The 22028-nt window shown below is 38.5% G+C and overlaps 1 protein-coding gene across 2 annotated transcripts in view; it reads right to left on the bottom strand.

Annotated features, from left to right (window-relative positions):
• gpr107 (G protein-coupled receptor 107) overlaps window positions 1-22028 on the bottom strand; it is a 29580-nt gene that overhangs the window by 5415 nt on the left and 2137 nt on the right. The window contains exons 2-17 of one of the 2 annotated variants that reach the window (XM_027165490.2): window positions 21351-21473; window positions 19608-19658; window positions 19385-19473; window positions 18703-18803; window positions 18409-18440; window positions 18222-18278; window positions 17951-18076; window positions 16619-16752; window positions 16429-16504; window positions 15982-16055; window positions 15763-15880; window positions 14218-14348; window positions 13946-13989; window positions 7605-7654; window positions 3348-3431; window positions 2232-2356 (exon numbers count right to left, since the gene is read on the bottom strand). In XM_027165490.2, coding sequence (XP_027021291.1) covers window positions 2232-2356; window positions 3348-3431; window positions 7605-7654; window positions 13946-13989; window positions 14218-14348; window positions 15763-15880; window positions 15982-16055; window positions 16429-16504; window positions 16619-16752; window positions 17951-18076; window positions 18222-18278; window positions 18409-18440; window positions 18703-18803; window positions 19385-19473; window positions 19608-19658; window positions 21351-21473 — 1415 coding nt within the window. The remainder of the gene's footprint in view (window positions 1-2231; window positions 2357-3347; window positions 3432-7604; window positions 7655-13945; window positions 13990-14217; window positions 14349-15762; window positions 15881-15981; window positions 16056-16428; window positions 16505-16618; window positions 16753-17950; window positions 18077-18221; window positions 18279-18408; window positions 18441-18702; window positions 18804-19384; window positions 19474-19607; window positions 19659-21350; window positions 21474-22028) is intronic. The other variant, XR_003443637.2, reaches the window with a different exon arrangement.

Below are 22028 nucleotides of genomic sequence, written 5' to 3'. Positions count from 1 at the left end.
TCCCAACTGTTATGGTCCATAACGGTCATGTGGTTTTCTAACTTTTCCTATTGTAACTGTTGTGAGTGCATGTGTCCAGGAACAGTTCTGATTGATTCCTGCCCTTTGGTCTGTTTGGTGCAGCCAAAACAGGAATCCTTTAAAAGACATGCCATCATTTCCTGCTGGGGCTCTACTAATGCACAGCACGTGTCCATTCACTGTTGTTTGAGACTCCTAGACTGATAGATTTTAGACTCCCACTTCTCTTGTCTATGAGTCTTTAACCTTGTGAACAGGTAACAGGCTGCATTTATTAATAGAGACTTCAAAGTACTTCTGTAAGTCACCCTAGATCACAGCATCTGCCAAATGCCATAAATGAAAGAGTGATTATTTGAAGTTGTGTATCCTTCCCTTCTTGTTAGTTTGAACCAATCTGGCTATTTTCCTCTGCTCGGTCTCATCAGCAAGGCATTTCCACCAACAAACTGTCACTCGCTTGAAAGTTTCTGTTTTTCACACCATTCAGAGTAAACTCTAGAGACTGTTGTGTGTGAATATCCCAGGAGATCAGTAGCACAAATACACAAACCAGCCTGTCAGGCACCAACAATCACACTCAAAATCACTGAGACCACATTATTCCCATTAGACAAAGCTGAATTTGCATAAATTCATGCACTGCGTTTCTGCCAAATGATCGGATGATTAAATAACTACTTGAATGAGGAGCTGTACAAGCATTCCTAATAAAGTGTTCGGTAAGTGTATTTCTTCAACTAGGCTTGAAATTAATTCCTGCCTTTTCTTCTGCCACCATCCCTTCGATTTTCTTTTCACCATCAATCACTTCTGCCAAACAACTAAATGTCTGAAAATCTGAAAATTGCATGGCGCAAACGACAGGAAAGAGGTGATGTATTCATCTGAGGGACAACTACTGATCCTCCAACAGCAATTCCTTCTCCGGGGCATAAAAAAAAAAAAAAAAAAGCCAGGCCACATGGTGCCTACTTGAGTAGCTGGGTCATATCAGCTTCCTGGCAACAGCAAAGGAACATTCGGAAGTGAAAAACTAGGTTGATGACCTGAGGCTGCAAAACCATACTAACAGATCCTGTACTCACAATAACACTTGAATTCAGAACTAGTGCTCACCAGTGATTTGATTGAAAATGTATGCTTTAATAGAATCTATTTTTGGTCCATTCTTTCCCGTCATCTATCTTCTCTGATCTCTTTATGACTCATTGGGCACAGTTTGCACACCACTTCCCATCCTCACAAAAATAAGAAGGCTTGAGATCGCCCACTGCCCTATTCAGCTTGAGGTGAAGGACATGGGGAAGGACTTACTCCAAGGTGGGTAAAAGGAAGAGTGGAGAAATGTCAGGAGGAAAAAAAAATGGTGTAAGGTGCAAGAACAAGGACACATGTTGCAAAGCTATTTCTGGCTGGGTCTGCAAGCAAGGGATAGAATGAGGGAGAAAATTCTGAAATTCACTGCTGGAGAAAGATGAATATCTTGCCATACTTACAGGAAACACTCTTCTAGAAATATGCTAAATATATGCATCATATAATATGCGATGATGACGTGTTTGCTGATTCTGAGGTAAATTTGCTGGTTGGGGCTGTATTTTTGCGTTCACTGAAAGTTTGTGGTTCACTGGAAAACACTGCCAGTACAAATTAATCAGCTAGTGCTGAGTTTCAGCAGAGATTCAGCTGAAGTAGCCAACATTGTACAAGCTGATGAGCGGGATGGCGTTGGTGGTATTGGCATAACATTTAAAGCTTTGTAAGTTGATCTGTTTGAGCAGAGAACAGAAGAGGGGATGAGAAAGCTGGACAGAATAAAGTACTAAAGTGCTGCTGCATTGATCTCTTTAGGTAGAGATGAAGATAGGATTAAATCCCACTGACACCAGTAACAGAAAGTGGTAGAACAGCATTGTGGGTAATGTGCGAAATCAAAGTGCAAACAGCAAACTCAGAATTTCTTTGCAAAATAAGTCACAAATGCAAATGAATTTCTACATTATTAAGAATTCTAAATATTACTATGCAAGTTCTTTAAGGGAGGCTTGTTTTCGATAAGAAATAAAAGGGAGGAGATGAAGAAATGAGACTTTGGCATTGCCTTTCCATGAGAGAGGCAATGAGCAAAGCTTCCTTCTGTACTGTGCATCTATTTACAGACTACAGCATGAGTCATTTTTTTGTGTGTTTGTGTGTAAATATCTTACACATCGTCCATCTCCATATCCTCCTCATCCTCCACAGACAGCAGCAGGTAGGGATTGGAAGGAGCTGGACGGAACTTGTGGCCTGTCAGGACGAAGAAGGTCAGAGTGGCCAGTTCATCCAGCAGCTGTGAAGAACAACAGAAAGGTGTGTTTCAGCAGAAGATTAACATAACTTAAAAGTTCTTTCAGGTCCCATCCAGCCATACATCCATCACCCATATCATTCATAAATCCATCCATTAATACAAGCATCAATCCATCATAAATTCGTCCTACACGCTGTTAAATTTGAAATACTCTCGATAACTCAGCTTCGTTTCTGTCCAAACAGTTTAAACTTATAGAGAATGCAGTGACATATTGCTTTGTTCAAGTAGCATTTGAGCTTCATTTTCAGGCAAGACCATGTTTCTGGCTTCGTCTCAATACTCTAATTGATGGCTCCTCGATTCAATGTCCTTTAGTCTATGACCTGGAAATCGATCAAAGTCCTCCATCATTAAGGATATATCAATTATTTAAATTAACTTATTGAAATCAAGCATAACGAGAAAGGTTTCCAGAGCGAGGGCACATGTGCCTATTGCAAAGCATGACAAATAGCAGTGACTGTCGACCTGGTGAACTGGCTGTAATCCTGCAGAAGGTAGAGTGTTTATCCGTACTGTATGTTTTCTACAATAATCAACAAATAATGTGACTGGAAAGAATGGAAAACTAATAGATAAAAATCAATGCTCAAAGTCAATCAAGATGTCTGGGAATTTTCAAATAACCTGCCCAGATGAGACAGCTGAGGATTGAGTAGAATATTAAACAAGCGTCATCCTTAATACGTGCAAAGATAAATGTGCAATCATTTTTAATTTTACTGTTATTAATTCAGTTTGCCACGGGACAAAAGAAACAGCTGTGCAATCATTATTTAATGTTTTTGGGGGAGGGCAAATTATTATTATATATATTTAAATTTTAATGCTATAAAAATACTAAAATTTTGACTGAAGGCTAAAAATGTAATTAGACGATTCTTTAAAACACACCCATTCTTCAAGTGATCAAAAATATAGGAATAAGCAGCTGCTTTCTGTTTTAAAAAAAAAGTCCGCCACTTACCTGATAGAGCCATTTCCACTGGAAGGGGACGATCACCTTGATGAGGATGGCGATGATACGGGTGAAATAAATATAGCACACAATCTGTGAGGCAGAAATACAGACAGTTGTAGGCAAGATTTCAGGATCTCATTTCCTCACACACAGATGAGTCATTTATTATTGTTATCTAACAATTAGAAGGTAGTGACTTCTGCAGGTAGTGACTTCTGCAGGTAGTGACTTCTGCAGGTAGTGACTTCTGCAGGTAGTGACTTCTGCAGGTAGTGACTTCTGCAGGTAGTGACTTCTGGAGCACAAATAAATATGCAGGGATCTGGAATTTGTAATCCCAGAGAGAATGCAAAACAGAAGCAATGTGGAGAACATTTAATGATACCAGTGATGTGAAGAACTCAGGAACTTTAAAAATCTTAAGAACTTTAGAAAAACATTGTGCGACTTGGTGCAGTAACTAACCAACGGGGAGTGAAAACAGAGAATGCATCTCAGATTAGGGCTGGAGAAACAAACGATAATGCAGATGTTCTGTAATGTTCCTGTTGTTCTTCTTTAAATGAGCAAAAATACAAAAGTACTTCCAAGTACTTTTAGACTTAGAAGTACAGATCTATCGATTTCAATGGACAGTTTATGTAGGCTTATGTCACTTTGCTGTTGAAAGTTTAGATTGCTTGTTCAGTTTGTAGAATATTTCTGTATATAGTAGTGATGGCCGAGAAATTCAAATCTGAATCTAATAAAAGAATCGCAGAAAAATCAGAATACATATTCTGACATGGTAAGTCATGAATAGATGAATATGAATCACTTCTGTCGCTGTACAGGTCAAGCAGAACCGACATCTAATACAGATCCTGCAATAAGAGGGAGCTCTACAAAGGACATGATATTATGTGAAAACCCATTAAAAAGAGCACGAGTGTCGGTGGTACAGATAAAGAGAGAGCAAATGAAATAGCAAGAGAAAGCGAGGGATAGAAATGCATGCGTGAGGAATCTTTTAAGGATCGCATGATTTCAATATGGTTTGCAGAATGAGGGAGAAAGCGAGCTGCTCTGAATTCTGGGAGGTTTTGTGTAAAGGGTGCTTTCACATAGGCAGTATTGAAATGAACATTTTTATTTTTTTGTGGTGAAGTTCATTCGGACGGGTGTTAGAAGACAAATTATAACATTTATGTACTCTGCGCTAAATAGTTTGTGAACCCTTTAGAAATGTCTACATTTCTGCATAAACATGACCCAAAACATCAGATTTTCAAGTTCCAAAAGCAGACAAAGTGAACCCGATAAAAAAAAAGCAGTCCCATATTAAACTTAAAAAAAAAAAAGTGTGTGAAACTCGAGGATTAGTATTTAATTTCAAGGTCAAAGGCAGAGTTGCTGCCCCTGGAGTTTGCTAAAAATCCTGTGGACAAGCCAGAGGATTAGTGGAAGAATTATTTGTGGAGGAATGAAAAAAAAAAATTTAACTTTTTGGTTTAAAATGAGAAGCCTAATTTTTGGAGAAAAGAAAATACTGAATTGCAGCATAACCACCTTAAACCTACTGTGAACAACAGATAACAAAATCAAAGGTTCACATCCTGGATCACTTGTTGGTTTGCATTCACTTTGTGTACTTTTAGGACTTGAGGGCATGTGAAAATCTGATGTTTTGGGTCATATTTATGCAGAAATATGGGAATTTCTAAAGGGATCACAAACTTTCAGGAGACACTGTATATAGCAAGAACCAGGACAAACATATTTGCTGGTATAAATGGAAAGGTCCAAGTCAAGAATTTTGTACACACACACACACACACACACACACACACACACACACACACACACACACACACACACACACACACACACACACACACACACACACACACACACACACACACACACACACACACACACACACACACCCCATCTCAGTCCCAAGCCTGGGTAAAATGGGAGGGTTGCAATAGGAAGGGTATCTGGAGTAAAACCTGTGCCAAAATAGAATGTGAGGATCAGATGGTCTGGTGTGGCGACCTTGAACACGGAGCAGCTGAAGACAAACAACAACTTCTTGATGTGTTAAACAAGTTAGAACATGACACCTTTTGTCATGTCATGTTCCCAGCATTTTTCAAGTGGTCAGAAATATTGGAATATTTTTGACAGATTTCTAGAATTCTCTGTTTTCACCTTGTCATTATGGGGTACTGAGTGTAGATTATTGAGGAAATAAAAGAATCTAAAATGATTGTAGTATCAGGCTGCAACAGAACAAAATTGAAAACAGCGAAGGGGGTCTGAATACTTGTGAATCCACTACATACCCATAAAGTGCAGTTTTGTGCTCATCCTAAAAAAATCCCACAATATGCTCATACCTCCTTTTAACATACTTATATATAACTTAGTTTAGTTCTTCTACTTCTACACCATGCATTTAATAACCAGTCTAACAACCGGGATACTGCTGCTAAATGTACAGTAATATTTAAAGGTAATGTCAATGGCATTGGCTATGATAGAGGCAATATTAAAAATGCATTACTTGCAACAGTGGTTCAAATAAAAAATAAAATAAATAACAATACACGACGTTGTGAAGTCTATTCAGCTAACAGCTGGTGTTGTTTTGTTCATGAGTGAATCAGTGTCTTTAAATGAATCTTTTTGTCCCATCTGAGTAGAACACCTCACTGCTTTGACTGCAGTAGATTGGCTGTAAAGCAGCATGTGACTGGTTGGACGTATCGAATAAATTAACCTCTTGCTGATTTAGAAATGGTGTTGAATCCGAACAAGAGCACTACTCCTCCTGTATGACCAGGAAGGTGTGGTTCAGAACAGTTTGTGAACGATATAAACAAACAAGATGTGTTATTCATTTAGTTCAGATGTTTTGAGAAAGAAAACTGGAGACCTTGTTGATCTGTGCATGAAGCATAAGCTAAGTTTATGAATATGTTATGCTTTATGAATAAGTTATGAATATGAAATGCCTTATGCTGCCCTTACACCAAGGATGACGCTAACTGAAAGACGCTAACTGCAAAATGCCCTGCTTTTTGTTGTTTTTCTTTAAATGCACTGCAGTATAGGAAATATTATAGGAAAAATAATAATAATAATAATAATAATAATAACCTTTATTTTCTATCGCACCTTTAAAAAGAAAATCTCAAAGCGCTTTACAAAAGCAAAAGAAAAATACACACATAATATAAAGATTGAAATTAACACAACAAAAATAGACTATAAAATAAGCACTATGTAAAATTACAAATTAGTCAAATTAAAAGCTACCCTAAAAAAATTAGTTTTGAGTTGAGATTTAAAAGTACCAAGAGATGTTGCTTGCCTTATTTCAGTTGGTAAATAATTCCACAGTTTTGGAGCTATAGTTATAATCAATCTGCTGTTGTTTATCATTTGAGATGTATTAGATATTAAACACCATTTCTTTAGCATCAGTACATTTGTAAAGATGCACATTTTTAAACAACCACCAACACCACATGAATCCGTAAACAAATCCTTTTTGGTTCCCAGAACCTACAAACTCTATGCACTAATGCCCCCTTTTCCACCAGAAAAAACCGGGTGCTGTTTCAGAGCTAGTGCTGGTTCAAAGTTGGTTCCACTGGCGAACCTTCTAAGAACCAGTTTGCCTTTCCATGGGCTAGAGAGCCATCAGAGAGCCAAGTGTTTCATCAATGTATACAACGTTAAACATCAACGTTAGCGCAGCAGCAGCAAACACAACATCAACAATGGCGGATGTTGCTTTACTGTTAATGCTCATGGCTTTGTGAACCTACATTGGCGGAAAAGCGGCATTGGATGTGTTGAAATTACTACTGCTACTCACAGCTTCTCCTAAACCCTAACAGTGAAGTTTCTTTTGGGGAAACCAATGACTGAGTGTTTAATGGAGCTTCCTTTCTCACCTTATCCTTTAGTTGTCAACTGTGAATCTGCTTCACTGCACCATGTTATGTTTTTTTTTTTTTTTTAAATCTGCTGAACAACCAATAGCTGCATTTTGAAAGCAAGGCCACTTTGATGTCTAAAAGACACCATGGGGGAAAACTAGTTTTCACTAGTTATGGGCTACAACAAAAACAGTCTTCTATTTCATCGCAACACAGAACATGAGCGTGTGATCCCCTCTAGGCAACAGAGTTTTCTGCAGGTGTGAAATTAGAAAGAGAGGGTTCTGGGAGAACGAGAGAGCATTAGACAGTGAATGATGTCAGTACTTACCATCACATAGTAGTGCCGGAAAAGCTTCAGCTGAGCCAGATTGATGGCAGCTTTTAAAATAACAAGACAACAAAAGAAAAGCGATTATCAATTGATTTGGCACAGAAAGATGCAAAACCTCACCATGCTTTTAAAATCACACCATTTGAATCATGGAAATAGTTGTAATACATTTGGAAATTAAGTATGTAAAAGTGATACTTGACCAGCATGTTATTTAATTAAAGAAGTAGAATATTATGCAGCTGAAACAAACAGAGCATCGCCTCTTATTTTTATACGATTTTTTTTTTTTGCAATCAAGTTAAGTGGGACAGACACAGTAAGGGTTTGGGAATAACCTGTTCTGATCCTAGTGTTTACAATCGCTCGCGCACACGCAGACGCTCGCGCACACACGCAGACGCTCGCGCACACACGCAGACGCTCGCGCACACACGCAGACGCTCGCGCACACACGCAGACGCTCGCGCACAAACCTCTGCTGGGAATGTGTTCTCTCAAGGGTGATATCTGGATTAGCATAGTGATGAAGTGTTAGCAGCAGGAAGGCAGTAATAGCACACCACTACTGAATATTTGGGTCACTATAGGTGGATGAACAGACATTGATCGTTTCATTTAGGTGGGGTTTCTTATGATGTGAAGCAGATTTTAAAATTAGTAGCCACTGCTCCTCTTTGAAATTGTATCACCACCAGTCATGGTCTACGGTGTGTGTGGTCTGCTTTGTCTATGATGTGTGTGTGTGTGTGTGTGGTTGGTGTGGTGTGGTGTGCGCAGAAAAAATAGCAATGTTAGTATTTATGGTAAATGTGTGTGTGAGGTTTGCTTTGGTAAACATCAGATGAATCGAATAACAAAATCACATCAAGGGTCATTATTCAACGTTGCATTTTGGCATTAAAATGTATTATTTAATGCTATGTGTTATTGCAAAAAAGTAGGCTGCTGATACATTACATACTTAATTAAACTACTTACAATCTTCCACTGATTTTGGTCTTGAGTTAATCGAATTCTAGTCTAATTTTAACTCGGCACTGATCCTGTGCGTGTTCACATCAGTCTGCTGCATCATCCACAAGTGTTCACTTCCTGTCTATTAACCTTAAATATTAATATATCCCTGTGCTTTGCCTTAAAGCCTAACCTATCACAGATGCTGCTATAAAAAAAATCATCAATACAATGACTGACCAGGATCAAGAATTCAGTAGCACTGTGCTGTAACACATCACAACCAAAACCGAGTAAATATCACAGCATGCAGCAGCTTAATGCTTCATTATCAACCAAGCAAGTGGAAGGACTCCGGGTTTGTGGATTGTTGCACCATCTTTAACTGTTGAAAAAGGTTTAGAAAAACAAAGGAATTTCAATCAAATGAAAAAGTAGGGGTTCAAATTATCTTTGTACTCCAGATGTATGCAGGGTTGTAGTGTTAAAATCAAGAGAATAAATTTGATGTAAGGTGCCCGTGTGTAGTGCTTAGAGCAAATCGGATTGGGTAAAGTGCCTAATTCTCTACAGCGGTGCACAGATAAGAGCACATGGTCAGTAAAATGCAGCACAAATGTGAAAGATGTGACAGCAATGAGTTTAACAGCAATGCAGAAACACCACAGACACCGCAGGTTTAACAGAATAAAATATGGGATGTGATGTGGCATCCCGTTCTGCTCTAGTGTCATTAAACTGATCATGACCTCTCTGTGCAAAACAAGCCCGATTGTAATAGCTTTAATGGTCAAGTGGACAAAACAAAACAAGGATACAAGATAAGAAAATCACAGCCAGGTTGTTCTCTTTAATATTTACTCTAAATCCTGTTCCTACAGCATCCCCTCCTCCATCCTCTTTCAGCTCAGCTACAGCGAAGGGCAAATGTTTGCTATTTAATGGTTTTTAAATGACAAAAGGAAAAAGAAGACCATCTGGCTAGTAATATGTGGTCACCTGACCATCACACCCCTGTGTGGGACTTCCCCAAATGGTTGGTGTGTCAAGGTTGACATGGAAGAACGTAGAGCCCGGATATCCACCCCATTTAACACCTAAAACCACCTGCATAATATTAATGTCACCCACTTTTGCCACCTAAACACCTGCAACCCTTTGAGACATGAACTCCACAAGACCTCTGAAGGTTTGCTGAGGTAGCAGATACCAAGAAGTTAGCAAAGATCCTTCAAGTCCTGTAAGTTCTGTTATGGGGCCTCTATTGATATGACTTATTTATCCAGCACATCCACAGATAATCATTAAGATTGAGATCTAGAGAAATAGAAGGCCGAGTCAATATCTTGAACTCTGTCACGTTCTGCAAACCATGCGTGAGCAATGAACTGTGTGACAGGGAACCTCATCCTGTTGAAAGAGGCCACTGCCATAAAGGAATAACTTTGGCATGAAGTGGTGTACTCGGTCTGAAACGATGTTCAGGTAAGTGGCACGTTTCACTGTAACATCCAAATGAATGCCAGGAGCACAGATTCCGGAGCAGAACACTGTCCAGAACTTCACAATGCCTCTACTGGTGCCTTTTCCCGTAGTGCATCCTGAGGTCATTCCTTCCACATGATGCAACAGAAAGAGTGATTCATAAGAGCAGGTCACCTCCTTTCATTGCTCTATGGTCAAGTTCTGATGCTCACTTGAACGTACGATCAAACAGTGTTTCAGCAGCAGACAGGAGTCAGCATGAGCACTCTGACATGTGTTTAGCTACACAGAGGAATTCATAGCAAGTTGTGATGCACTGTGTGTTCTGCCACTTTTCTATTATAAATTTTCAGTATTAACTCAGCCATTTGTTCTACAGCTCTTCTGTGGGAGCAGACATGCTCAAATCTATGAGCATTGGATGCCCATGACCCTGCTGCTGGTTCACCGGTTGTCAATCTTTTGATTTTTGGGTGTGTTAAGGTGTTGGGCTACTAATACGAAGATTGTGAGTTCGATCCTAGGTCCATCATGCTGCCACCGTTGGGCCTTTGAGCAAGGCCCTTAACCCTTAAGTGCTCAGGTGTATAAAACAAATTAGATAATATAAGTCACTCTGGATAAGGGCATTTTCCAAATGCTGGAAATGAATGAATGAAATGAACCACTTTGGGTAGGTATTAACCATGGAACACCAAAACAGCAGGTCTTGTGAGAAGAGGCTCTGACCCAGTTGTCTAGCCATCCTGATTTGGCGCTTGTCAAGGTCACTCATATCCTTGCCAATTTTTCCTGCTTCCTACTTCTCTTCAGTCATTGCCTAATGTATACTGAAACGTTTTGGGCTGGGAATGTTCAATTATCAACAGAATATTTTGAAAATGAGAGTCTCCAGACTTTTTTTTTTTTTTAAAAGCAGTAAATGCCATCTGGTAGTGTTAAAACAGATAAGAAAGACAGCCTGGGCCACAGGGGGCCAAGCATTACAACTGAGAGGCTCCAAAAACTAGCCGCTATATAAAGAGGAAAGAAGCAGTTATAAAAGAGAAGGCATACAAGTTATTATACAGCAACACCAGTGAAAAATGGAACAAAAAACATGATCTTAAATCACTACTCTCTTATTTGGATCCTTTTAAAAAGCAATCTTCCATTGCTAACACACTTTGCAACAAAGTCTTTAAATGCAAGCGATGCAACGAACAGCATTGACATTTACGACCCCTCTGACATCTGCAATCTCCCCCTGAATGAGAGTACAGTGCAGCCTGGGTATTTCTCCGAGACAACCGGCTGCCAAAAGGGTAGAGTGTGAGTAGAGAAAACCAATAGTAGAGGTGCCAAACCAAATGGAAATGTACTGTATCAGGAAGTCAAATCTCATTTGGTGGCAAAAAAAATCAATTCGAGCTTGATTGAGGAAAAGTGGCCTAAATGATGGGATTCAGTTCTGAAACTCCTGATGATGCCTAAATCTCCATGCTCTAGGTTTCAAAACAACTACAGTAAAGCTGCTAAAGATGCTGCTTCAATCAGGATTGCATGGATTGTATCTTAAAATCTAGTCTGGAGATTCCCATTGTCTTTATATATTCCCCATAAAAGCTAAGATATATAGACCTAATATTCAGTGCCGAGCCACTAAACAACGGTGTAATGGCCAAAACTAGACAGCGAACCTCAAACACTCAAGGGAAGGTCAATGCAAAATGGTAGCTCATTAAAAGCTTTTCAAGCTCAGATCACCTTAAACAGAACCCTGTAATAAACAGCATGCTGTGGAAGAGACGCTAAAATGAGTGATGTGACCCCTTTTTGTGGTGACTGAGCACAGCCGAACAGATTTATTCACCATTCGCTTAGGGCTTCATGAATAACTCCTTAAAAAATGGTTTGCACCTTCAATGACACCATGATTGCGGTTTGGACAGCCATGCTGTTAAGGAGCACACATGAGGACAGTAAAATATTCGCTTGACTGGATGCGAGTCAGACCGCATTAACTCTAGGTTTATTTCCCATGAGAAGAATGAACATAGATACTGGTGTAATGTGTTTATGGCGTCCAAATGACATCATCCAAACCATGAAAGGTACTTTTTAAACATTCTCTTTAAAACTAAAGGTGTAAATGGACCTGACCTCCAGGCAGAGCTTTCCAAGCTTTCTACAGCTTTCATTTGAATTCAGTTTGGTGGAACAGACACAGTGCTGGGCTGCAGAGTCACTGCAACTACTAAAGCTATCAGTTTAACTAAATTCCCCTGAAGGGAACAGAGAGCATACTGAGAGCAGGGTAGATAACTAAACTGATTCGATTATTAGTGTCTATAATAATCTATTAAGCTAGGCTTTCTTGGTGGATTTGACTCAAGGTTACTGGCTGCTAACCAATAAAACAGTTAAAGGGGGAATAGCTCACTGCTTTGTGTCTCACACTAAGCCATAATGTCTGTGTAACCATCAGCATCTCCCTTTAGTTATACTTTCATGCCTAGTCGTGCCAGAATACCTGCTTGCACTCTTGGACGCAATGTACATTATACTTAAATTCTCCATCCATACACACTCTCTCTCTCATATATATATATATAAAATCTATACTGCTATACAACTTGCGATCCCAAGCACCATTTTTATCATGGAAATCTGTCAAGCCACCGATCCAAGGCACAACTAAGACATTTTTCATGGTCTGACCGCCATGTATCACTTATTTTGTACAGGCATCTGTATTTGAACATTAATTGTGTACAGGGGAGGGGCAGTAGAAGGGGGGTTGAATTCTTAAATCTGATTGGTCAGAAAGTGCACGGTCAGGATGGTAGGTCTGGCTGTAACAATCAATAGGTTTTAGTGTTCTGGAAAACACAGAAAAGTCTTCAGGGCTGAGCAGTTTATGATTTCTCGATTATTATTATTATTATTATTATTATTATTATAACAGAGAGACAGGGAGCGAAAAGGAGATGCTGGGGAGGGATTTATCTCGCCTCAGACATTGAACAACATTAACTCTGACTATAAAATGGTCACAATTTATTACTTTTTTAATTTTTAATCATCGCTGGCAAATTGTTGTGGTACGAGTGGAATGACACACTCCAAACAGCACTGCTATACACTTGAACATGATCTATTGAGAGTGTGATCCATCTCTTATGTATGTGTAAGTGGTGCTTCAGGCCATGAAAATCACAATTCCATGTAATCTGAGAAAGACATGATTTGTATCATCAGACATGACCTGCTACTGAAGATGCTTCAGCTGCATCTAAATATTCCTACTACATTACTGTACTGCAGACTGAAAGCAGTCCACCACAGGAGTAATATGTCTAGATTCTCAATGTTCATAAGACAGCTGGGAAAAAATGCCCTACTGCTTGGACTAATGGACACTGCGCTACACCATGAAGCAATGGGCAAAAAATAAAGCTGAGTGTGAATCGAACATCGTAGGTCACATGTCAGTGCCAAGATGGTGGATGTAGCATGTCCAGATTGCATTCATACCACATGCATATACTAATCAGTACGTACTGAATTAGCAGCCGAGCAGCAATTCATGAAACTATTCAGATCTAACCATCAGATCTGATCGGATCCTCTAGTGCTACATTCAGACATGTTGTATCAAACAAAACATTTCTCAAACAGAATTCCTTTCCCGTCAATCCCACATTCCTGATCTTATCGTTCCTGATATCATTCCTGATGCTACAGAAAGTGTGGAGGACGTTTTAGAGCAGCAGTGTAATGTTTCCTGCCCTCTGCTGGCTGTGAACAGAAGTGCATTTGCAGACAGGTCCCTGACACGTCTCAGGACGATGTTTATGAAAACTTTATACTCGTGTTATGATCAGAGAAGTTAATTAACTGAATTCCCATCCTACCTTTCCCGTCAGTTGCTGATGCCTCTTGTAAATGCCTGATAGACCTGCCAGGAAAAATAAAGAATACACACACAGCAGTCAAATCAGCATTCAGTGTTAAAAAAAAACATAGAAATTTTACTAAAATTCAATATAAATCATAATTATACATCAGTTGTTTCACCAATATTCAAATATGACCAGCAGGCCAAATATAGATCCATGTTAGATCTGAGTTGGCATAACAAATCTATGTGAAACATGTGAAGCAGGAGAGGAACAGGAGCTCGTACCAGACGACTGGGAAGAGGATCGCTCCACAGCACAGCAGGTCCACCAGGAACAGGATCTCCATCCATAAGCCATACTCACTGGAGCCTTCTTCTGTTGACTCGATGATGATATAGGCCACATTAGCCAGGACCTGGAACCAAATTTGCTCTGATCAATACAGGTTTTTACTATTATACCTTTTACACCATCTTGTATCTTCGTACCAGATACTGTCCAAATCAATGCATGATCATACTTGAACAAAAGCAGGATAAATTACATTTTAACACACACTGCATGTGTGGATGCATTGCATTCACCTTTATTATCACAACATTGAACAAAACAGAACAATGAGACTGATTAACATGAAAAAAAAAAAAGAATTTTACAGCCTACTGTCTTCTGTCGGCTGTGGGAATTAACTCCTACAAAGATGTAGCCATAACAACAATGGGCTAACAATAGCTTCTGTGTGAATCAGGTATGACTAATCAAATGTAAAATTATAAATAAACAGCCCTTGGAAACTAAGCACATCAGTTTCTGTCTAAGAGCCTAAAAGCCCAATGGCCTGAAGATTTTCCTATCAGAAAAGATTCAGAAAACTTTTTCTGACTATTTTAAAGTGAAACTCAAGACCTGTAGAACATGACTGGAGTCCACTTGTGGCAAATTCAACTGACTGGACAAACACCATGACAAAAGGAGAACCTGCTGAAAGGAGAAATACTCCATCAACCAATGGTTGGACACTTCAAGGAATCTGAGATAATGAGGAAAAGTACTCTGTGACAAAAAAAAATATTGCCTCCAAATGACATGTCTGACAAAAAAAAAAGCTATGATGCATAAATTTGTTAAAACAATCTCAAGGATGAAGCACGGTGGTGGCAGCACCATGTTATAAGCTGCTTCTCAGAGGTGAAGAGACAGAGAATGGACAGGACAGAAGAATGCAGCCAAATAAAGAGAGATTCTTGCAAAAAAAAAAAAAACTGCTCTAGACTTCACACAACCTCAGAATGAGGCAAAGGTTCACCTTTAAGCAGAATAGTGACACAATGCATGCAGCCTAAACAGTGCTGGTGTTGCTGCTTCAAGTAACTGAATGTCATTGAGAGGCCAAAGTCCAAAGACCAGAATATCTGTGAAGAGACTTAAAGATTCTTTCCATCAATACAGACTAAGCTTGAGAAGATATGTCAGAAAGAATGCGAGAAACTACCATCGCAAAACTAGTCAAAAATGACCCAAAACTTTAAAGTTATACTGATTAAAGCACCATAATATTTACCTACCTGAGAGATGGGTCTTTTTTTGAGTTTTAGATTTACCAGAAAGTCTAAAAAATACCTACTCAGTTAATGATTATGGATTACTTTTTTTTTTTTACTATTCTTATTGAAATGTGTAACACAATATCCACAAACATTATATCAAACGATATAACAGTCAGATCTTAACATGGTCACAGACCTGAATAGCACCTGTTTCTGGCACAGTTCTCCTGTTTAAGTTTAACACTTAGTTATACATAATAAAATAAAGTTATACATCTGTACCTGTAGAGGGATGACGATCATGAAGATCTTTTTGTCCTTGTCTGAGAGGATGTGTTTAACAAAGGCCCAGCCAGTCCCTATTAAAGCTATAGTGATGAACAGCAGCGCCCCCTTCAGCCTGCAAAGAAAACAAATTAAAAAGGAGCTCTATGATCAAACAGTTATTTCCAAACATGGAAAAAAACACAGTGCTTCACATCAGTTAGTGAGTTCACTCACAGGTGTGTGATGTAGTAGACCACGGCCCAGCCTTCGATAGGAAAGCCTTGGTTGGAGATGTAGTAGTAATCAATCTGCAAAGCAGATGTAAGGCATTACATTAAAAGTAAACCCTGATCTGTAGCAATACTTACACAGTATGAGTTCTGCTTTACTGCTGCTTATGGGCAGTACTAAATGCAAACAGAGGTCTATATACCAAATAATTACAACTGCTAGATACATTTTTTTAAATTATTAATATATTTTGCATACAGTAAAAGATTTAATTCTTAAAAAATAAAGAAAATAAATAAATAAATAAGATAAATAAATAAACACAAATAAAATAATTAAATTGAAAAACAGATTGATGCAGAAGGTGCTAATTATATAAAATTTTTATCAGAAAAAATTTAAATCAAAAAATAGACATTCTAAAAGAATAAATCACAACCATATGCTTACAGCATGAAAAATAAGTGAGAGAGACTTGGTGAATGGAAGAGCTGCCATAAGCCAGTGGATTTTGAACACATCAGCTCTGTAAAGAATAGAAAGAAAGAAAGACAGAAATTCAACACAACATTTATTGTATCAGTGTTGGAACAGCAAACAAAATGTTGTTTTAGCATTACAGTAAATTTGGTTGCTGTACCTGCGTGTGCGTAGAACGTACACCCACAGTGTCCCAATGAGAAGGAAGAACACGGACATGCCGATGTAGAGCTTGGGGAGAGGAATCTCTCCAGCAGACAGGAAGCTGTCCGGATTCTTCTCCTCGATGTTGATCTGAAATCAGATCAATTCAGCAGCTTGTCAACAAAAGCGATCGAGCACTAAAGCAGGATACGGTGTCAATACTTTGTCACGTATAATTTTTGAATTACAGTGAATTACAGTATAAGGACATTTTCCCCACAAAGCAATGTCAGGGTACATTATTGGATCAGCTTTAAAACTTTGTATTTTCATAGAAGACATTAGCAAGACGAAGACAAGGCAAATTGTTAGGGACAAATCTGATTAGTTATTAAACGTGATTTGTTAATAGGAGCTCTGACGACATGCTTTCCATATTGAACTATACTTTAATAGCGTTATATTGTTATACACAGGCTGGCGGATGCTTGGCTTAGAACTGAGATCATGATTCTCATTTGTTAGTCTTAGGAACGCTATGTACTACATGTTTATTAAATGAAGTGTCTAGCGGATGTTTGTGAACGATGTCGTGTCTGCGTTTTTGAATTCCTGATTTAATCACACTTAATACTATCAAGGACCAAGGGAGCAGCGTGTCCTCTCAAAGTTAAAAGGAAACTAGGGACATTAAAGTCTGGTTGAAGAAGCGGTCGTGACGAGGGTTCTGTTCTTTTGTCAAGAACACAACAAGAACATTGTTGGTGCAAAGCGTAGACACTTGCTCTGTGGGTCACACGTTGAGTGTGCAGCCGTGATTCAGCACTCTGTGGTTCATTCATTCTGTACAGCATTCATTGTTTGGTTTAGTAATCAGAAACAAGGCTCCTCCCCTTTTTCTGCTGCAGATTGGTTACATGTGTATTATTGTTCCTCTAGTTCTGTGCAGTACCTAGTTCGGTGTTGTGTCTCTATTTTGGTGTTTTATGGACCACATCATGGTCCTGGAAAAATGCAGTTTTGTTATACTGTATACTGCAGCAGTTGTATGTGGTTGGAATGACAATAAATGCTTCTTGACTTGACATTACATGTAGAAGTGAAATCATACGGTCGATTGATAAGAACATAAGGCGATACCATACACCGGTGCTCTGTTTTTTTTATGCTATGTGTGAATGCAGTAGAATCTAACTGTCATAAATGGTCTGTGATTTGAATATGAATATGTAATAAAATAAATAAATAAATAAAACAAGGCCCCAGCCATGGTATGAAGCCTAGATGACCGTTACGATGATGGGACTCAAATGACAAGGTTATTAATAAACAAGAATGTCTGGCTCACGTCGATGCTGAAAGTGAGCATGTCCTGGAATGACACATCCTGGTTGGCAGCTGTGGAGGAGAAGCAGTTGTGGAAGTAGAAGTTGTAGAGGCCTTGCTGTTCCTCTGACGTTACGTTGAAGAAGAACTAAAAAAAAAAGCAGAACACAGGTGTTTAATTGACTGGAAGTGGGTTATGTGTGTGTGTGTGTGAGAGAGAGAGAAAGAGTCACTATGCAGAATTTAATTCAATAAATTCATTAGAAAAATATCTGCACGACTTAAGGACCCACCTGAAAGGAGTAATTATTGCCTTTATTATGCAGCGGATACGAGACATCAGCCTTATTCTTGAGGGGAAAAAAATAATAAATCAATTATTATTCCAGGATAAAAGCAGCTGGAGCTTTGCCTCTGCACCAGCAATAATCATGTGACACTCAGAACAACAAAACAGACAGAAATTAAATATATTCTTACCTCAGTCACGTCCCGCTTCGACTTGGACTCGCCTGGAAGTAAAACACAAAACAAAAGTCGATCTAAAACAATCTGAAAACAATGACCGATTAAAGAATAATAATAAATAAAAAATCATTCATGTGAGTTGTGGAGTAAAGAATTAAAGCTCATTTGAATGGGGGGGGGGACAAATAATTAATTACCAAATGAAACCTATCCTTTACTTTCCATTAGTCTATTTTGCTCCAGTTAAAGAAAAAGTGGTGTTCTTTTTGTTTGTGTAACGTGTAATAATTGGGACTGCAGCTGTACCAGCGGGCTGAGCTTTATCTTTCTGTTTGTCTGTTACGGCTTCAGAAGGCACAGTGATCTGTGGAAACGTTCCATCTTCTGCGGACGTCTTCATCCTCACACTGACGTGAGAAGGGAAAAAAAAAGAAAAAAAGCACAATCAATAGCAATAAGCAAAAATAGACAATGAATATTCCTAAAGCTGAAAGGAACAGATCGGTCATAAAGGCAAGATACGGTTTTACTGCTCCAGCTGTCGGATTCATGCATCTTTAGTTTTGCTCTGGAGCTCGGAAGTTAGCAAGAAATGGAGGTTCGGCCTGTTTTTTAAAAAACAGATTTAGTCCCTGTAGTGGACGAGATGTTGGAGTTCAGTGTGTGGATTTGTGATCATTCGGCTACAAGAGCAGTAGTGAGATCAGACAGTGATGAGTGAGGAGGATCTGGGGTGCATTCGGTGTTCAGTGTGGTTGAGTTCATGTGTGCATGTCTTTATAAACCTTGTTTTGTGCACTGTGATGCTGAAACAGGTTCGTGTTTTAGATCCCATATTATAATTGTGTACTTTGTAAAGAAAAACACATATGGCCAGGAGTCCACATACTTCTGGCCGTATATTACAGTTTAAATAACTTCAAACTTTAGTCACATGACCTGCCCGACTCGGACACTGACGCTAGCTTATGAAGCTGATTTAACTTACATGTTGTTTCTGAAGTCCAGCAGGAGAAGAACCACAGAAAAGTCAGTGCTGGGGACCTTTTTCAACACGCAGTAATCCAAGCCATCGTCCTGTACGCAACACAAATCCACATGAGAATTCGCTTCCCTGATCATCACACTGACAGCATTCAGCATCCTGCCTGTACTTCACATTACACAACAGATCAGAGTTACGTCAGAGATGCTGCACTTCACTTCCTTACCAGATACGTTGAGAAGCCGTTACTGCTTGTGCGATCCAAACTGAAGCCAATCTGTGAAAAAGGTGCGAGAACAGAGAAGAGACAGGAGGCAGAACTGCAGGTGACTTACAGCATGTTACTAACACACCAATGAGTTTGTCCTGCTGACATTAGACTGTAGAACATATTAGGATCATTATTACATGGAACAAAAATATCTCTCTCACACACACACACACAGCACATATACACACACGTATGTGCACACACACACATACACACGCAAACACATCATAAATCAAAACTTTGGTTAAACTAAACACTGAGCTCGTTTACACCTGTTTCTACATCTGTATCAATTATTGTATTCTACATGGAAGAGTATTGTGTGTGTTAGATTTTTTCCCCCTTTTCTTTCTTCCTTTGAAATTGTAAAGCACTTGTGAGCTACATATTGTGAATAAAAGGTGCTAGATCTTAGTTAGCAGATCTTAGTTAGCAGTAGTTGTAATAGTAACATTAATAAACATCAATAATAATAATAATAATAATAATAATAATAATAATAATAATAGTAACCAAAGTGGAATTAAAGCAACATCTCAGTGAGCAAAGTTTCAGAAATACATTACTACAAAAATCTTCAATGGAAATGAAAAAAAAAACATTGGTTTACAGATCGATGTTCAGTAGTTGCTCTTCTGGGATATTTACAGAGCTGAAGATTCAGATTTCTCTGCATCAGCTCTTCTTATTTGTTCACTAAGAACACCAGTGTGTTCACTGCTGCGTGGCATTGTGAGATTGCCCGGGGATGGCCAACATCAGGAGCTCGAACACTTCAGTAAACACTTCTACTTACTGTCTTTAGGTTGATGTCAATTACCTTTAAATACTTGATATCAGCTTAATTAAATGACTAACGCACAGGGCTGGAACGCCTCGATACTAATGCGCTGGTTCGGCTTACTGTACATCATTTACATCATACTGCTACATGCAAGTTATTAAACTGCTGGAAATCTGGAAGGTCACGTCGTATGGAGAAGATTCTGTGCCAGAATACAGAAGGAAAAAAAATCTTTTTTTTGATACACTTTAAAAAAAAGATATTTTTCTTTATCATATATTTTCTTTATTTGGTACAATAAATAAAAATATATATTTTTTCTTTTTTTTTTAAAATAAAAATATATTATGGTATGAGTAATTAATGCAGGAGGAGAAAAAAAAATAACGGGCGTATAAACAAAAACATGAAAAATAAAATAAAATTTCAAGAACAATTTGGATTTTTTTTTACTTCGGTTACCAGCACAGATCCAGGTTCAGCTCAAAGCAGGGACTGGGCAAAGATTTGGCAAGGGATTGAACAGGGATTTGACAGAGAATGGGCAAAGATTATACAGGGGTTAGGCAAGAGAAAAAGGATTGCATTTTCTTACCATGTCATTAAAAAAGGACTGATTAAAGCTCAATCCAATGGAGAATTACATTCACATCCCACCTTCACTGTCACCGTGTTTCACTCCAGCATGAAATCTTATCCAGAACGACTTTGACAGCGATCGTATCAGACCTTTTATAGTTATTAGCATGTCAAACTGCTCACTTGACTTGAACGGGTTTAATATAAGGAGCTCAGAAACAAGTAGGTCTACAGACGTCTGATCAGGTCTCACACAGAGCTTCAGTGTGTTTAGGATGTGATGTGAAGCTGTAACATGTGAAAGCGGCTGATTGGCGTGTAAAGCAGCGTCTTACTGTGGAGCTGTCGATGCTGTCGGCTGGAGTTCCCTTCACACTCAGCCTGTTCATCTTCACAAACATGTAGCCCCTTGGATAAAAGCCGAACGTGTTGAGGTGAACCCTCTGACGGACATCGTCCTGAGAAAAGATGAAGCCTTTTACTTACAGCACCAGCAGTCATCTTTATACAATGTACAGATCACATATTGTATTTTTTTATACTCCTCATCCTCTACACATTGTGCTTTACATACATCTTACATGTTTACATGGTGTATAGTATATATATATATATATATATATATATATATATATATATATATATATATATATATATATAAATATATATATGTACAGGATGTAATTATATATACATTCACACACACGGTAGATGTCAAACTCCATTTGGTTGTTGTCTCTGTACTGTGCAATGACAATAATAATGTTTCTATCTACCTATCTATCTATCTATACTGACTGATCACACAGCAACACATTAACCCATTACATTACAAAATTTAATAGTTTTTTAAAATAAGTAGTTTTAAAACTACTTATAGTTATACTTATAGTTTTAAAATATATTTTCTGTTTCTGTTGGTCAGGGTATCTAGCAACTTTTAATTAGTAATTCATGACTTACTGTTTCCCTGAGGTATAAATACAGTATGACGTGACACAGAGGCCTAACTA

This window comes from Tachysurus fulvidraco, chromosome 26 (genome assembly GCF_022655615.1).
Source record: "Tachysurus fulvidraco isolate hzauxx_2018 chromosome 26, HZAU_PFXX_2.0, whole genome shotgun sequence".
Lineage (NCBI taxonomy): Eukaryota > Metazoa > Chordata > Actinopteri > Siluriformes > Bagridae > Tachysurus > Tachysurus fulvidraco.
This window is presented reverse-complemented; position numbering and strand designations above follow the sequence as displayed.